Raw genomic sequence first — 18,594 nt, forward strand, 5'->3', positions numbered from 1 at the left:
TACCCGGTGTACACAAAAACTCTCGAGACCCGAGAGTCCTGGAACACAGCCCAGTGGTGAAGTCCTTGCTCAGTTTGTGCGAGGGCCCGGGTTTAATGCCCAGGACGGAAAAAAAGAAAATCTTAATAAGGAGACAATTCAATTTAAAAACCTTCCACAGATGTCACCGGCAAAGACACTGGATGGTAAGTGAACACCAGCCATTAAGGAAAGGAGGAGCTCGGCGAGAGCTGCCACGCACTCGCCAGAAACCCCACCCCCAACGTCAGTGACGTGCTGGTGAGGATGCGGGGTGACTGGGGTTCCCACACCCGCAGCAATGCAAAATGGTGAAAGCACTTGGACAGTTCCTGGGACAGACTCTATCCACAGTCACCAACAGCTGGAACCAACCTCAGTCCAGCAGCTGCAGAGTGGCCCAAGGGGCGTGGCACACCTATACGAGGGACACGGCTCAGCAAAGCAGTGAGCTTCCGCAACACACAGCAGCACGGAGTCAACGCACAACTACCACGTGAGTACTGCTCTGGCACGTGGACGACGCAGAACCAGAGGGACAGAAAACAGATCAGGGGCCAGGAGGACCGGAGAGATGCGAAGCCCAGGTTCGGTGTGGTGTGGCGTGCCCCCAAGCGTGAAGACAGAAAAGACAAGGACCAGAGAGCCTGGAGGCGTGCTCAAGGAGCCCTGGCTGAACCACGCCAGCAGGGCTCCAGCCCCGTGGGGCGGCGCTGCGGCATCAGGTCGGACAGTGGTCTGGGGCAGCCCGCCCGAGCAGTCACCTTCCTGAGCAGCAGGGACTCAGGCTCTCATGACAAGGTGGTGAGCAGGCAGGCACGGGGCCTGGACAGAGAGCTGGCCCTAGGAGGTAACAGCCATGCGCTGCAGTGGCGGGGGCGGAGCGTGGTCAGTGCTGGGGAGGGGCCACTCTGCTCCTGCCGTCCAGGAGGGGCGACCATCCCGTTACCACTCCAAGCGCTCGTGCGCCATGCCACAGGCGCACACGCCAACGGACTTCAGCTCGCCTAGACCCACAGGTCACCATGCTGGGGATTCTAGGGGCTCCACAGATCTGACATGAAATCCCATCCTTCTCGGCCGCTGGGTAAGGACCACCTGAATGAGTATTTCTTTCTATTCATCACGTGCCTCCCTTGCCCACGGGGTGCAGCCCATCCCTGCACAATCTGAACAGATAAATGCCAACGAATCCAAAGCTTGTGTCCGCTCTGGCGTGGCTTTCCAGAGCACAGGCTCGGCAGACACGACACTGACCAGTGGAAAAGGTGGCTGTCCGCAAGGTCCAGAAGGAATCGCTCAGCTTCACACAGTGGTGTATCCTAGAGTCCTCTCTCAGGTCCCACACGACCACGGAGCCATGCACCGTCCCAGCAAACAGCAAGAATGCTTTATAAGGGCTGAAGCAGCAGCATGTGACCTGCAAGGAAACACACCAGGACCTGATGCTGGACAGGAGAGCACTGGGCTCACAGCAGCCAGATCAGCTCATGCAACCCCGGCACCTGTTCACTTGCCCAGAGAGACGTCCCCAGGTAGCTGTCACTGGGAGGCTGCGAGACACAGTGGAACACAGATCCCTGCACATAGATAAAACTCTTAATTTCCTGAAATGGACAGTAGGGAAGACTGTCCTGGTGTAGGACTGCAGTGACCACAGGGTGTCCACACAGACTTGTACATAAGAGATGCTCAACAGTCACCTCCTCTCAACATGATTCTCTGGGCTTTGAAAAGGACTGTTCCACTGCTAGCCGCCTCATCTACACCCTGGGTTGCAGAAAGTTTTGACAGTCAAGCCCCTAAAACTGGTACCTGTAAAAGTTATTCCTCTCTATAGCTTTGGGAGAAATCAAGGAACACATAAGTAGGACATTTTCTAACCAAAAAGGACATGACTGTGAAGGGGCAGCTCCTCCCGTGGACTGCAAGTAGCCAGGAGCAGAGGCACGTGAAGGAGGGCATGCTCCAAGTAGTGATGGGGTGCAAAACGACTTCAAGAAATCTCAGGCCCTTGGGGACCTTGACAGTCCAGGATCCACACAGCACAAGCCAAAGAGGGTCCCAGGGTCCCAGTGGTGTGCCCAGGTCGGCCAACATGTCCAGTAGGCCCAGAACTACACTCATTTCCAAGTTCTCGACTGGTCAAGAGGCTCTGTGACACCTGGGATTCTCAGGCTGAGCTGATCCTGTGGGAGTCTAGAGTTGAAGCTGACACACCGTGTGTCTTGTCTGAGGGCAGCTGGGGACACGGGGAGCAGCTGTGTCCTCTCCTCTCCTGTGTGTACCTTGGACTCACATATCAGGACCTTCTGGGGCCCTGAAGGCTGCCAGATGTCCCAGACACAGAGGATGTATCTGTGGTCCAGCAGCTGGGCAGAGGCCTTCGCAGGTAAATCGTGTACAGAGACCACAGTTTGCCTCTGAACTCGAGAGGCATGCAAGCAGGATACTTTTCGATCTGGGGAAAAGATAAGAAAAGTATTTTTGCATTTTATCAATTTGCCGGAAACCATGTTAAATTAACATACCCCAGAACACTCAAATAAATTTCAACTTAATGAAGAAACAAACAGAACACACACAAAATCTGGGCTTGATAATGGCCACAGCCTGTACCTAAACACCAGGTCAAAGGTGAGCATGCTTCGGGTGAGAGTGACCTCCCAGGCTAGCCAGGCAGCCGAGCAGCACGCCTTCTCTCAGTCACAAGTACTTCATGCAGGTGCCTGAGCTTCTGCTCAGGCGTCAGTAGCCCAGGTGGGAGGCACTGACATGAGCCAAACGGATCCCGTTAGGACACTACCCTCAGGAACCTCAGCTCTTGCAACAGCCTTCCGGGGCGCATGGAAGGACATTCTCGTCCAGTGTGAGGCAGAGCTGAGCTCTGCTCTAGATGCGGCTTGATTCTACCGAAAGACCCAGCTCTAGGCTTCACTGCTGGTGGAGTTTACTGTGCCCACAAGTCAGCAGGAGACGCTGACAGAGGGAAGAGGCTGGATGTCAGGTGAGAGCTGCGGTCACAGATGAGACAGCGCTGCACAGAGGTACGTGGTGAACAGAGAGGGCTGTGCCCAGATCACCAAGCCATGTGCACACCACACCCACGGGTGCCACGGCCACAACATCCGCACCCGAGTCACGCAAACCCCAGGGTCGCCCCTTCACAGGCATGCGGGCACAGCCCTCCTGGTCCCTGCACAAGCAGACTCTAGGTCCTTCTCCAGAAAAAGTGTCACGACGCCTGTGCCTCTTAACCATTGAACATGTGTAGAACCTGCCACCACCTTCTATATTTTTTTGCATGCTGTGCTGGGACTCCGCCCATGAGCTCTGTGGACTTAAGGGCAATTTTCCAGCAGTGGTTTCCAGGAACATGTGTTAGAGGTCAGCAGGAAGCCTGCCCTCTGCCCCCACAACACCCTTGCCTGGCTCTGTGCCCAGGCTTCACAGCCCCTGCAGCCTGCTTTCTCTCTTTTTCGCCCAGGGAGGCCTTCTCTACCAGAAGCTGCCTTCATTTTTCTCCGTGGAACACATCCCTTTCTAACAGGTCACAGGTCACTGGCTAGCAGTCTGCAGTCTATCTGATCCACCAAAACCTAAGTCCCAGGAGGGCAGGATTTCTGCCCACTCACTGCTGAATCCACCCCGCCACGGAGCCTAGGACACTACACACTGAATCCTCACCCAGGGACATGAGCTTTAAGAGTGACAATGGCAGTGAGCAGATTCCGTGGCGGCTGAAATACCACTGCACTGCACCAAGACTGGGAGACAATGAGGCAGATCCTAAGTTCACAAAGGTGAGACAACCCACCCACTCTGTCAGATCCTTCTTCCCTGCCTCATTTTCCTGCTTTTATTTCAATATCCATTTTACTAGAACATAAAAATTAGCAAACCAGAAAAACCCCCTCTGCATACATGAGTTGTTATGAGGATTCTAGACTCAGGTGTGATCAAGGTTCTCTGTGTCTGCTGGCACTCTGCTCTGCATCGGCTCCCGACAGTAGCACAGTTTAGCCGACGTCTCCATGTGTGCTAAGGGCTGGGGATATAGCTCCGGTGGTACAGTGCGTGCCTCACATGCACAAAGCCCTGGGTTCAATCCCAGTACCCCCCCAAAAAATAAAAAATAGTACAACTTATTCTAAATCAACATAATTTTTGCAAACCTTTAAGGACAGAAGAATGAACATGATGCAACCTACAAACAGCAGGCCGAAGGGAAGATGTTTTCAGAACAAGCAGCCCCAACTGCTCAACCTTGCGCTGCCTGGGAGCATGTTCAGAGTCCAATCTCCTGAAGAGACACTCAGTGGAGGCTCTTCCCCCACAAACCTGGACCACGATGGCCACAGGCTGGACATGCTCTTCAAAGGTAAAACATCATTAGTAAAGACGTTTAAAGTGGTCTTTGTGACTTCAGTTTGTTTAAACTAGTTTAATTACAAGCAAATACAGTTTCTTTGATATGATGATCCTTTGTTGAGCATTTACTTTCTATAACCATGACTTGACTTAAACGGGTACAAAAGAACATTTGTGTCAAAAGATGAGTGTCTTACATCCATGTCTACGTGAACAACACAGCATCCTCACGTCACTCTAACTGCTTCCATTAGAGAAATAGAAAGAAAATGAGTGGAGGAAAAAGACTCTCAAACAAGAACAAATGTGGAAAACCTCAGTTAATGATCTCATCATCTAAGTCTCCATAGGCCATCTTTTAATCAGCATAAGGAAATTGCTAATCATAAATTTGACATACATATTCTGGAAAAAACCCTAGATACTCACTTTTCAATGTGGCGAAAATAAAGTCTGTCTCTGCTTTATGTACAATAAATTCTATCACATTAAAATAGAATGTAAAATTAAAGATCATTCCATAAACACAGATGTTTAGTGGCTGGACTTAAAAACAAACTCAACAGACCCCTTACCTTCAAGGAACGGCAGGCTAGTGTTCAACGGAGAAGAGCTATCGCTAATGCAGAGAGTGCTGCCTTCAGCCCTGAGGGTCCAGCTGGGCTCAGCCAAGCGGTCCTCTTCAAGCAAAACGGCAACCACCTTGCAAAGACGCGGAGCAAACATCACAACAAAGAAGTTCACAATGCAAAGGTGAGGCACAAAGCAACTCCCTGAGACCCTGTCTCCAAAGAAATATAAAAAAGCAATGGAGAGGTGGCTCAGTGGTTAAGTGCCCCTGAGTTCAATGCCTGGTACACACCCCAAAATATGTACGGCTCTTTCTTCGTAATAAGAGAAATTGAGAGAGGATCAAAACATACAAATGCCAATGAAGAGCCATACTTCTATCATACATGTTGTTTTCTGATGAAATACAGTGCTGACAATCAATGAAGAAGAAAACTCAGAATATTAAATACCCTTCAACCACACACCTGAAGAAAAATCAGAGAAAACGGCTCTCTTTTTTCGCTGGGTTTATGAATCAGCACAACATAATTACAACTAACCTGAAGGATTTGATAGAGATCAGAGACAAAAAAAAAAAAAACAGAAAAAGTGAAGAGAGATGAAAGAAATCTTTAATAAGAACTCACAGAACAAAAAAAACAGGAAGATGCTCTATATGTGTGACCTCAAAACATGTTCTAGTCACGTAGGAACAGAGAAAATGCACAGTGAACAACGGAAGCTCTCACAGAAGAGCAAGGCAGGCAGCAAGGGTAGAGCGAAGAAAAGGAACAGTGAAAAAGACAGGGATGACTGAGAAGGGACGGAAAAGCTAGAGAGACCTGAGGGAGGCAGAGGGGAGGAGGGAGGCTGAGGGAGGCAGAGGGGAGGAGGGAGGCTGAGGGAGGCAGAGGGGAGGAGGGAGGCTGAGGGAAGCAGAGGGGAGGAGGGAGGGCTGAGGGAGGCAGAGGGGAGGAGGGAGGCTGAGGGAGGCAGAGGGGAGGAGGGAGGGCTGAGGGAGGCAGAGGGGAGGAGGGAGGGCTGAGGGAGGCAGAGGGGAGGAGGGAGGGCTGAGGGAGGCAGAGGGGAGGAGGGAGGGCTGAGGGAGGCAGAGGGGAGGAGAAAGGCTGAGGGAGGCAGAGGAGAGGAGGGAGGGCTGAGGGAGGCAGAGGGGAGGAGGGAGGCCTGAGGGAGGCAGAGGGGAGGAGGGAGGCCTGAGGGAAACAGAGGGGAGGAGGGAGGCCTGAGGGAAACAGAGGGGAGGAGGGAGGCTGAGGGAGGCAGAGGGGAGGAGGGAGGCTGAGGGAAGCAGAGGGGAGGAGGGAGGCTGAGGGAGGCAGAGGGGAAGGCAGTTTTCAGAACAGGAGAACTGTGTTGATGCCCCAGGTGGCTCTCGCGTGCATACTTGCTGGTGAAATCAGGGGCGACTGCATTCTGATCTCCCCATCTTCCTTTTTGTGTGCACCCCATCTTTTTCTTCACCTCTTGTTTACACGTGTTGGGTCTTAATCTCAAGAAGTTCATACTCACTGATAATTTGATCATATAAAAAAATTTGTCAAGCGTGATCATCGTTTCCGTCCCCAGATCCCAGTAACAGTGGCTCTGGGGTGCAGTGTCTACCAGGTCCTCAGTGGCTCCTGGTTCACTGTCCATCAGTCAAACGCCACAGCCATGGTCTGCCCTGTAGTTCTGCTCTTATTTACTGTGAGCTCACGTAACGAATTCATGAAACAACTGACGAAACCTGAAGACCGACTTCCAATTTTAATATTTTAGATATTATTCTTAATTATTTTTAAGAAATCCTTGTTTTTAGTGGCTATATAGGTCAGTTTATGGAAGGATATTTGTGACGATTGTGACTAGTTATTCATCGGTCGGTGCAGGCTTGAGGGAAATGAGGAAGATATGTCGAACCAGGCAAACTCTCCAAAACTCTCCGTGCGGTGACAGTTAATGACGGACACGGAGCTTCACAATACTATTCCATTCCTTCGTATGTATTTTTTAAATTTCCAAGTAAGTTTTAAAAATCATGAGTTTTATTATCTTCAAATATCCTAGATTGAAGCTCTTTTTGCCAACTTAATATTTTGGTTTAGTCTATATTTATTTTAAAATATAAGAAACTACTATTAAAATACAGAATCCAAATATGTAGATAGCTCTATCTGTGGTATATCAATACCTACATGCTGTCATTTTGCATGGAGGTTTAATAAATCTAACTCTAATATTTTGTTTGAAAAGAACACTTGAAAATAAATACCTGATTCTGGTGTATCTACGCCGTAAAAGCTCCAAGGTTTCCACAGCTCCTTTATTTCTAACGCGACTTTATGCACTCACACATACAATGCAGATTGTATAACAAAACACACAACGTAGAGTTTACCTGACATGCTGCCCGGAGAAAGCTGGATAATCTTGGAGTGTCAATCCTTGGTACAACTGTAGCATCAAAGATATCTTGTTCTTTACTACCTAAGAAACATATTATAGCAAATCAATACAGTTGACTATAAAGTAGTCATACCTATAAATCTTTGAGTTCAAGGAGGTGTTACAAATGAACAGTAACAATCCTGAAGAAAAATTGGCATTATATCCTGCAGATGCATTAGTAATTTTTTTCTAGAAATAACTACATATTGTTTATAGGAAGTCTGTAAATTGAACCTTATTTGAATATCTTAAGAAAAGTCATTAAAAGGAACTAATTTATTATCCAAGTGTTTGAACATTTCTAATTCAAAATTCAAAATCTGGAACACTTATGGTCCTAAGCATTTAAGACAAAGAAAACTCACCTGCATTACTTTCTTAAGGTAAGGTCCATCTGAGGAAAGAGAGCAGTATAATTCCCTGCCATATGGAGAAAATTCCTCAAGAAAAATAATCGACCAGTAATATATTCAACATGTAAAAAGCTGCAAAGAACCTAGCAGAAGCCATGTACTCCAAGGACCTTGGTCTGTGTTGAAGGACTCATCTGCAGACGGCACCTAAGGAGTGAATACTCTACGCTGAAGAGGAGGACAGGCCCTGCAGTGCGTGTGGGACAGCTGCGGCCCTGAGGCAGTGGGGCAGAGCCCTGGCCCTTCCCCTCTTGTTACAAGTCCCAGTCAGGGAGCAGACAGGCCTCCAGGTTTAGACCTTCGTACAGTTCAGCAGCTCCAACTTTGTCATTACCAAACTTATTCTACTTCTTTTAAAGAATATTGTGTATCTCCATATTCTTATACTAAGATCCACACCAAAGAGAAACACATAATAAGAAGGACAAGAAAGGAAATAAGTTTTTTAAAAACAGAAAGAGAGGAAATAAGTAAAAATAAAACAGAAAGGCCCGTGGGAGACAGGGAGGAGAGGGGCATGCAGACGCCCACCAGCATCCCCGTCACAGCCCTCTGCTCCCCACCAGGAGTGGGAAATAGAAATAAAACCAAAAGGGAGGGAGGCGTGGAGGCAGGAGCAGGCGGAGCGTGGCCAAGAGGTCTCTCATCGCAGGATCACCGACTGAATGACAGACGGCTTTACCGGCCTCGCAGGAGCCTTGCGCTCCTTTTCAAATGTTACCAAGCAAGATAATCATAGTGAAGAAGTAGCTGACTTAAAGCTGAAGTGATCCAAACTTCATGAACCAGTTTTAGATTTGGGACCGACGTGGAAGAATATAGTAAAATTTTTGAATGAAAACCTGGACAAGAGTAAAATGCAAAGTATAAATGAAGACTTAAAAGACAGATTACAAGCTGCAAAACAAATAGCTGGAACAGATAATGGGAGAGAAGCAACTGAAAGTGGGGCTGCATTTCTCTTTAAGACCTTTCACGTGACAGATTCTGTTGGTCACACGTAGACAAAGGCGGTCAAGCAGATAGATGTTTGGCCCCTTCCATCATCATCTGCCACTAGAGCTGTAATGCCACTGATCGAATCATTTCTCATTTTAATCAAGATGATCCTACTGCTCTTGTCCAGATGACAGAAATGAATCTAGTGATACCGAGTATTTTTTGATAAAAATTTAGCATTTTCATTTGACATGCATGATCTGAACCACTTTGATGAACTGCCGATTAATGGTGAAACCCAGAAAACTATATGCTTGGATTACAAGAAGTTTCTGAATGAACATTTTCAGGAGCATTCCACCCCAGGGCCCAAACCTGTGGAAAAAACTATCGGCTCCTTTTTGTGGTGTGAAATTGAGAAATACCCAGACGCAACTTTGAAGGAAATGACTGGAGCACCAAGAGCGGAAGACCTTTGCTGCACTTCACGTGACATGACCACTTCTGTTCAGAGTGGCGATGAACTTCAGGATGAGGTATGGCTTAGGCTACTGGAATTTCATATAAGTGTGAACAATCTTGTGTGTGTGTGTGTGTGTGTGTGTGTGTGTGTGTGTGTGTGTGTGTGCACGCACACTGTAATTGGACATAGGGCCTACAGCATCTGAGCCCAAATTGTACCACTTAGTTGTAGTTCAAACCCAGGGGCATTTAACCACTGAGCTACCTCCCTATCTCTTAGGGTCTAAGTTGCTGAGGCTGACTTCGAACTTCTGATCCACCTGCCTCAGCCTTCTGAACATTGGGATTACAGGCGTGAGCCACTGTGCCTGGCTCAAAATTGCTTTTTTAAACAGATAGTTAGCAAAGAAAGTTCTCTCTTAGTGTTATGCTGTAGTATTCAATTAGATAGCCAGTAGTTTTACAGAGCAGGCATGTATATAATTTTCCAGTGGGTAGTTACAAAATGTCAGAATAATGAATACTGGAAGAGTTATAAGGTAGTACTTGAGACTGTGTGTGAGTTATTAGGACAGTCCTGTTTAAATCTCTTGTCCCAATGTAATAATTAGTACATTTACTCTGAGAAGAACATAGATTTCAATGATAAATTATATGGTGATCTAGTAATAACACTGTACAGCATTTTATATTTTTAAGAGTTCTGTGAATGAGAATAATAAACTTCAAAATATTAGAAAATTTATCCACATATTAAATTACTTAATGGTTTAGAAAAGGTTTTTACTTATTTCTATGTTTGAAACAGTAACTTGAAAAACAGATTGATCTAGAAAAAACTGGATTGATATTTTGGATCACTTGTTTAATAAAGTATAGTATCTTTATAAGTTTAAAAAAATAAAATAAAATAAAACAAAAATATTGTTAACACAGCAGACATTCAACACTCAGTAGCAAAGTCATTACCTCCAGATACGATGGCACCTTCTCCCGGATGCTGGGTCCACACATCCTTGGTGTCTATGTCTTCAGTCTGAATGTCTCTTTCAACATTATCTTCATTATACTGAACATATGCCTTAGAGCAAAGGTATGATGGAATTAGCATCTGGTCTCAATTTCAGAGTGAACTGTCATTTGATGAAAATGATAATTATAATTTTAACTATAATTTAATAATAATTAAATAATTATAATTTAATTATAATTCTTTCTGTTTATGTCAGAAATAAGAATCATGGCATAAATAACAATCATGCAAAGGTTGCTTGTGTCCAGAACATCTGACAAATATAGGTCTAATTTTCAAAAGTATTTCCAAAGTGTCACATCAAACAATGTAGCTTTATTTTGAAAACACTACTACCTAGCCCACACACCTACTATTCAAAATGTTCTGGCTTCACAAAATCGAACATAATTTTTGTATTTCAAAAAGGTAGCATGCTTTAATAAAGGCAAATTTGTTACTAATCTCTTTGAGATGAGAGAAACAGGCAAAGAAATTAGATAATCCACTGAAGGTCAGAATGAATGAGCTGCAAGTCCAGCTTCCTTGGTTCACACTGTGGCCTTCCTGCTGTAAACAGCATACTCAGAACAAGTGCACCAAATAGATCTGGCAAGACTGATGGGACCAATAACGGACATAAGAAAAATAGAAGACAGGATGTCTGCCTTCAAAACCCTCCCATAGGGCTGGGGAGATAGCTCAGCTGGTAGAATGCTTGCCTCACAAGCACAAGGCCCTGAGTTCAATCCCCAGTACCACAAAAAAAAAAAAAAAAAACCCTTCCAGCCCTTCATATTTCTGTATCTAACTGGAACCAACTCAGAAGGAGGTTGCAGTTGTTTTCAAGAGGTTATGATATTCCATGCTAAGTTCTGATAAATTCACTAGGGCAACGTGTAAAAATGGGTGTGAAAAATCCATTACAGAAATTTAAATACTTAAAACAAGCTTCACAGCCTTGTTGTGAAGTTAGATTTCCACATATTTAATTAATGACTGAAAACACTGTTGGGAAGTACAAATGTGTGGGGTGGACTGACCCAACTCTGGAAGAAGAGAAGATTCAGTGCAGGTATCAGGACAGGATTTACTGGGAGAATGCATCAACGTTAAGGAGCAGCAGGCAGTGTGGGCAGAAGGGCAGGAGGAAGGGATTAGGTAGGACAGGAGAGCAGCCAGAGAATGAGGGTCCTGAGAACCAGACATGACAGAAGCTGCAGGAAGTGGATCTGGGAGGTGCAGGCAGAACTGCATTCTCTGAGACCCTTGAATCACAAGGGCTTTGTGCTGCCTACTCCCGGGAGCCTGAGCGCCAATTCCAAACATGGCTTTCTGTTTGACTCAAAAACAGCGCTGGCCCCAGACAGAGCTGCACTCCAGGCTGGAAGGGCAGCACCTACCCTCATCCACGCTCCTGCTCCTGTGTGCAAGGTCAGGGAGCACCACCTGGTGAAGGGCACCCTTTCCCCTCTCAGGCCCTCCCAGATGCTGAGGTCCTGGGCCGCACTCAGGCAGGCAGACCTCTTAAACTTGGCCCTTAGTGAAGACACCTTATACTAACCTGCTTGGTATTTTTTTTCCCAAAGTTTCTGATATACATGTCGTATTCATTTACTGGTGGTAAATCCAAGAGAGAGAAAGTGAACGAAAAATCTAAATCAATAAGCCGAAGTAGTTTTGTACTTCGAGTCCTTTAAAACAATCAGAAACAAGACAAAGTTAAATTGAGTAACACACACAGGGGCGTGGGAGGACAGAAGGGGTCCCAGGGCTAGCTGCAGCCACTGGCAAGGCCTAAATCCCCTGGGGTATTCTGGGGTAGCCTGAGGTATTCAGTGGCTGTTAGAAGGAGCCAGGTGCGTGGCCTCCTGAAGCTGCTGGTCTGCGGCCCCCTCACTGCTGCCACCAGCTCCCCGCATACCTCCCCGCGCTCAGCACCCACAGTGGGTTTGTCCCGGACTGGATCGAGTCCTAGGTGATTTCTGCTGGTTTTTAACCAGGGATATTTAGCTAGGCTTACTAAATTATAAAGTGTTTCAGGCATCAGAATAGTGAACCATCAGGTTCACTACTGGTCAATACCTTTAAATTTTGTCAAGTTCATAAACTTCTGCAACTTACAGAAATTTAATTTTGGGGGTTACAATCTACTAACTATTCATTTCATACCCACTTTTATTACAAGAAAGTTCCTTCCTGTCACTAAAATAACCATATATTACCTGTGCTCTTTTTTTTTTTACCATTTATCTTTTTAATCCACTTGGAATTTATCTTGTGTATATTGTGAAGCAGATATTTATTTTCTCCAAAATTTCTAGTTAATATACTAAATTTGTATCTAGTAGTATAAGAGCTCTTATTTTTTTTTAAATTTTCTTATTTGTTCCAATTAGTTGTACTTGACAGTAGAATGCACTTATACATTTTGATAGATCACACATAAAAGGAGTGTAATCGCTCACTTTACTGATTGTACATGTTGCAGGATCACATGGTCATGCAGTCATACATGCACATGAGGTAAAAATGTCTGTTTCACTCTACTGTCCTTCCTTCCCCTATGCCCCTTCGACTCCCTTCACTCCCTGCTTTTACTGTTTTTTCCTCTTTTTACATGTATTGACTTAAAATACAAAAAGCACAAATGCCAGAACTCATCTGCATTTCTATAAAGTACTCCTACTTTTTTCTCAAAAACTTTATTTTTTATCATCAATCATGTATGTTTCAGCCTTTGACTTTTCCTTTAAAATATCTAACACTTTTTTTTTTTTTTTTTTTTTTTTTTTGTTATTTCCACAATCCCAGAGTGCTGGGGACTCGAACCCAGGCCTCCAGCATGAGAGGCCTGCATTCCTAATACATTTTTGATCCAAGGTAATGCACACATTCCATGTGACCCTTCACATCACAGCATACCCAGCACCCAGGACCCACACCCAGACCCCCACAGCCAGCTGGGCCCCCCATACCCAGCTGTCCAGCCACAGCTGACCATGATGCCTGACGTCCTCTCACTTTGTAAAAAAAATTCTATCTCATATTTATATGTATCTAGACAACATACTGCATAGTTTTGATCATTGGAGTTAGAAAAACTGTGTTGAACCATTTCTGAGAACGTGAATCAGGTTTTTTAAAAAGCCTCACCATACAGCAGGAAACTTAAGTTTCACTATTTCAATGGGGGCTCAAAATATAAGGGCAACAAAAATGCAGTGAAACTGCTATGTTATTATTAATGATTTATCTGTTCACTTAGCAAATAGCTATTGCATATTTACTGAGGCCGTGTACTGAGCTAGTGATATAAATTTTTTAATTATTTTTTCATTTGCTCCTCAGTCCCATTTGAGTTGAATACAGTAGACTCGACTTGAGAATATAAATTTCTAAATTTTACAAATTCATAAGTTTACAGTAATTACAAGTTTGGACTTCAGTACATGGCAGCGCTGGGTTCAAATCTCAGCTCTACAATTCAACAGTTGTTGACCTTTAGCCTCATTCCTTATCTGTAAAATGGGTTCCAAGGGCTTGGGGTAATGCCTGAGGAGACAGCAACTGGTGGTTCTTTATAAAAAAAAAATAAGCTACAGCTAGGCACAGTGGTGCACATCTGTAACCCCAGTGGCTCAGGAGGCTGAGGCAGGAGGATCAAGAGTTCAAAGCCAGCCTCAGCAACTTAGCAAGACCCTGTCTCTAAATAAGATATAAAAAAGGGCTGGGGATGTGGCTCAGTACCCCTGGGTTCAATCCCCAGTACCAAAAAAATAAAAATAAAAACGAGCCGTGATACGTGTTTCCTAAGGCAGCCCTCTAGCCGAGACACGCGTGTCCTAAGGCGGCCCTCTAGCCAAGACACGCGTGTCCTAAGGCGGCCCTCTCCACGTCTGGACGTGTAGGCAGCAGTGCTCCCTCTCAGGCTCCTTCACGGGCGTGAGGCTGTGCGGAGGTGCAGGGCCACCTCAGCCAGGCTCACTCTGCTTAGCCGGCTTCTGACTACAGGTTTACAAATGTGCAGCTGTGATTCCCTGTCAGCCAGAACAGACCATGGACTCCAGGCAGCTCCTCAACAGTCAGCCAAGACCTGAGGTCGAATGTCCAGCAGAGAGCACAGAGGAGCGCAGCAGATCACACCAGAACTCAAGCAGCCAGGCTGAGAACAAACTGCAACCCTGCCACAAGGTCCTCGAGACCCCACGGCACCTCTGACGTTTCACCTACTTCTGCTTAAGGGCCTGAATCCGGCTCTTCTGACGGTGCGAGGCTGTGGCAAAGTCCACAAAAATCCCACAAACAGGGGCTCTGGATGGGGAGCTGTTCACATCTACACAAGAAAAAAAGAAAAAGCTATTTGTGTGACAATGAATATTTCTTTCAAGCCAAAAAAAAAAAAAAAAAAGTAAAACAATCAGAAGCACATGTAAGGATCTACTCGATGAGCTCTTTGCTGGATGCCGACAGCGGTGAGAGTGCTTTCCATAGGTGGGCACCTGAGAGGCCTGGGCCTCCCGACTGTACCAAGAACTTTCAGACAAGGCAAAACGCACTGGTCACCTACTGCAGAAGCTGATCACAATATCAGGAGTTTTAGAAATATTTAAGAGTATATATAGGGTACAGTCCTCTGCCCCAACCCACCCATCCACGCTGAAACAATGATAATGAGAAATGAAGATTATCACAGGGTCCCTCAGCCATGGCTTTACTTCCTGGGGTTTTAGTTACCCATTGCCTGAAAACATTAAATGGAAAACTCCAGCAATAAGCAAGTCGTAGATTTCAAAGTCACATGTTGTTCTGAGTGGCGTGATGAACTCCCACGCTGTCCTGCCGGGCATGCAGCCTCCCTCTGCAGAGCACGCCCATGCACTCGCCACTAACGGCTGCCAGCTGCCAGAGCCACTCTCTCGGCATCACCCCACTCACTTTCAGGGATCCGTATTTTGCTTACTAACGGTCCCAAAGCAAAGAGTAGTGGTGCCGGCAATCTGGATATGCCACAGAGAAGCTCTGAAGTGCTTCCTTCAAGTGAAAAGGTGACCGCTCTCCACTTCAGGAAAGCAAGGCACATGCCGAAGTTGCTCAGGTCCATGTAGAAATGTAAAGAAGGAAATGGGAGTTTGTGCTGTCACACCTCACGCTGCAGAAGCCACAGCCACGGAGCACTACAGGGCCCCGCTGAGTGGACAGGCATTAAACTTGCGGTGGAAGACATGAACAGAAAACACGTTCCGACTGACGGCGACATGTTGCAGCAGAAAGCATGAAGCCTGTGACGCCTTCGGCAAAGGGACCCCTGAAATGAGGGGCGCCAAGTCACTCACTGCATGTAAGGGATGATTCAGGGATAGCTTTGGACTGAAAGCACAAAAACTGCTGGCAAGACTGTCTGCCAGCGAAGAAGCTGCTGCCATATTCTACTTGGACAAGGAAGGGTTGGAATTTAAAGCCTTATTAATGACAGACAGTCACCTGACCATCCTGAATCTGTTTGTTGTGAAAATGAAAACGTCCAGGTTGCATTCTAACCTCCAAATACCACTTTATTGCCCCAGCCCCTTGACCAGGGTGTATCCAGCCTGGGGCCTGCTCTGTGATCACGTCTGATCAGCAAGTGACGCAGATCCTATTCTGGACGTGGCGCAGTGCTGCAAATGCTCTGCTCTGAACGTACGGAGTGAAGTCCTGGATGTCCTAAAAGGCTTCCTGGGATCCACTGAGAAGTTAGGGAAATCATTCATGCAGCAAGACAAGGTGGTGGAGAAGTCTGGAGGACAGAGGAAGAAGGAACAGAGCAGAACCAGCGACGTGGATGTTACCCAAATTCACCAGAGTGCTTTAAATCGCAGGACATTCAAGGACGAGAGCGAGAACAATGGTCTCCACATGGAAGGCAGCACTGAAGTCGCCACATGGCTGCCAAACCCCCACAGCAGTGCCTCGGTGAGTTCAGAGGAAAGCGGCGACAACCTCCAGTTACAGAGCTCTTCCGAAGTTTTCGGCAAAAGAACTTTCCACTGTGGAGCTCCCAGCCATCGACGTCATCAGGGCTCCCAGAGCAGATGACGCTCCCGACTACCACGGGAAGACCGGGGCAGCGGGCTGCCTCACGGAACGTCACTCACCTCACGTCAGCTCGTCGCGAGATGAGTGTAGGGCAATATTCTGAGAGACCGTGTGCACTTAGCTTCTATTAGGGTCTATTGTTATAAGTGCTGTTATCATTAGTTTATGTCGCTGACCTTTTACTGTGCCTCATTTACAAACCAAGCTTCATCACAGGTCTGTATGTACAGAAATAACCCAGTACAAATGCAGTTCAGTACTAACTGTGACTTCAGCACCCATGGGGGTCTCAGAATGCATCCCCCTCAGATGAGGGGGGACTTCTGCTTTCTACCAAGAGAAATGGCTAAAAATCAAGTGCAAATCAATACTGAATCAGCTGAGCACAGAACAAAGAAGAATGTGGGTATGAGCTAAGAAGACTTTCTAAAGTCTCCAAAGGTCAGGGTTAGACTAACCGGCTACTGGCTGACCTGAATGTCCATGGAATGACCAGCTCCAGTCACCACCCTTCCTGACATAATGAGTCGTCTCATAGGCCTCCTCTTCCCCCAAGGGTCCCTGTGGTCTCCCATGTGCAGTTATTCCCATGCTAGTTTATGTGTTTATGGCAACTGTATCTTAATCAGTCTTATCCCCGGACATGTGTGTGCATTGACCAAGAAGAGAACAAACAATCTCGCCACCTTACTTTTCAGAACTCCGAACCCATTCCCACACATTCTCTCCTTTTCCTTGAGGTCTCCAAGGCAGAGGGTATGGCTCCAAGGACACCACACGTCACAGTCAGAAGACCACAGAGCAAGTCCCAGCACCATCAGGATGAGCTTTATGACATGAGGTGACACAGGTACACCTCTGTCCCCTCCCTACCAGAACAACTACCATGCAGGCCAGATACGCGGGCAAAGCATGCGCATGCCTGAAGAGAGGCACCATTCCTGGAAACGAGGAAACTGGCAGACACGTCTACTTCCACAGCATGAAGACATCCCGGGCAGAGCTGACTTCCCCCGTGCCAGGGGCAGCGTCAGGAGTGCTCACTCACAGACCCAGGAGCAGGTCTGCCTCCTGAAGGCGGGTGAGCTCTCAGGCACCACGATATACCTTAGTGCGCTACAAAAAGTTACCTTTGAGGTGTGCAGTTTATAACCACACTGGCCACAGGATGCAGCAGGCTATCCACACAAGATAACACCCCAATGGCTGGGTAGCCAGCATGACACAGAAAGCCAGCACCACGGGCTTCTGGTGGTGGCTGAGCAGCCACGCACTGACACTCTTGGAGCTCTGTGTGGGTCTAGCACTCTCCACACATGCACTCATTGGCCACCCAACCTTGAAGAAGGCCTTTCCCTACAGGTACCCTTCAGGAAACTGAGGCACAGAGCTGTTAGGTGACCACCCACTGTCGTGTGACTACCAAGTGACAGAGCAGGATCTGCAACTGCAGAATGAGGGCTCTGAGTTCTGTGGGGAGCCAATGAGGCGCACCTGCAACCTCAGCTCCTGGGAGGCAGAGGCGGGAAGATGTCGCATTCCAGGCCAGCCTGGGTGACACAGTGAGAACCCATCTCAAAAACATCATCTATTCTCATAAGTAACTTACCACATCCAGATGCCACAAACCTGGGGTAAACAGTCCTCATTTCTTAAAGAAAGTCCCTGGTCAGAAGCAATCTCCTCAGCACCTCCACTGGGCTGCACCCCAGTCTTCATGGCACACCAAGGAAGCCCAGACCTGGTGGCCTCCTGCGGGAACTCAAGGAGGGCTTCCCAGAAAGAGCAAGAGCACTGTGGGCAGACCGGCAGGAGGGTGGAGGACAAGCCAGGCTGCCCGGACAGCTGGCTCGCTCACGGCCAGCCCTTCCTGTGCGAGCACAAACTGGCCCGCACCTCTCACAGGAAGATCCTCGCTACACACGGAGAAGCCTGAGTGGCCGCAGGTGTCAGAGGCAGGGCAGGACTCCACCGGACTGGAGGGTCTGCCTGGAGGTGCCACGGCTGCCAGAGCAGGACCTGCGCCTGCCGCGCTCACTCACCTGTCCTGGGCTCCCTGTAGCTCTCCGCTGGCCCTCGCTTCTGCAACAGCTCCGAAGACAGCTCGCCAATCCTTTCATTTTCTGCATAGATGGCTTTTTGAATTTCTTGTATCTCCCTTTTTCGGGCTAAAGGAAGTTCTTCAGGTTTTTCTGTTAACTCAGACTCGTTGCTGCTATCATCATCTCCATCACAAACCTCAAAGTCATCTTCATAGTCCTGCAAACAATGACAACGATTTTGGCACCCTTTAAGACAAAA

At 47.1% G+C, this 18,594-nt stretch overlaps 1 protein-coding gene across 9 annotated transcripts in view; it reads right to left on the reverse strand.

Moving 5' to 3' along the window:
• The window catches only part of DYNC2I1 (dynein 2 intermediate chain 1), a 78,612-nt gene that overhangs the window by 25,909 nt on the left and 34,109 nt on the right, over positions 1-18,594 (reverse strand). For all 9 annotated transcript variants that reach the window (XM_079150648.1, XM_079150647.1, XM_079150649.1 and 6 more), the window contains 8 exons: positions 18,336-18,552; positions 14,449-14,551; positions 11,780-11,909; positions 10,173-10,284; positions 7,340-7,428; positions 4,965-5,091; positions 2,307-2,479; positions 1,276-1,438 (listed from right to left, as the gene is read on the reverse strand). In XM_079150648.1, the coding sequence (XP_079006774.1) occupies positions 1,276-1,438; positions 2,307-2,479; positions 4,965-5,091; positions 7,340-7,428; positions 10,173-10,284; positions 11,780-11,909; positions 14,449-14,551; positions 18,336-18,552 (1,114 nt within the window). The remainder of the gene's footprint in view (positions 1-1,275; positions 1,439-2,306; positions 2,480-4,964; positions 5,092-7,339; positions 7,429-10,172; positions 10,285-11,779; positions 11,910-14,448; positions 14,552-18,335; positions 18,553-18,594) is intronic.

This window comes from Sciurus vulgaris, assembly GCF_902686455.1.
Source record: "Sciurus vulgaris genome assembly, chromosome: 8".
Taxonomy (NCBI): domain Eukaryota; kingdom Metazoa; phylum Chordata; class Mammalia; order Rodentia; family Sciuridae; genus Sciurus; species Sciurus vulgaris.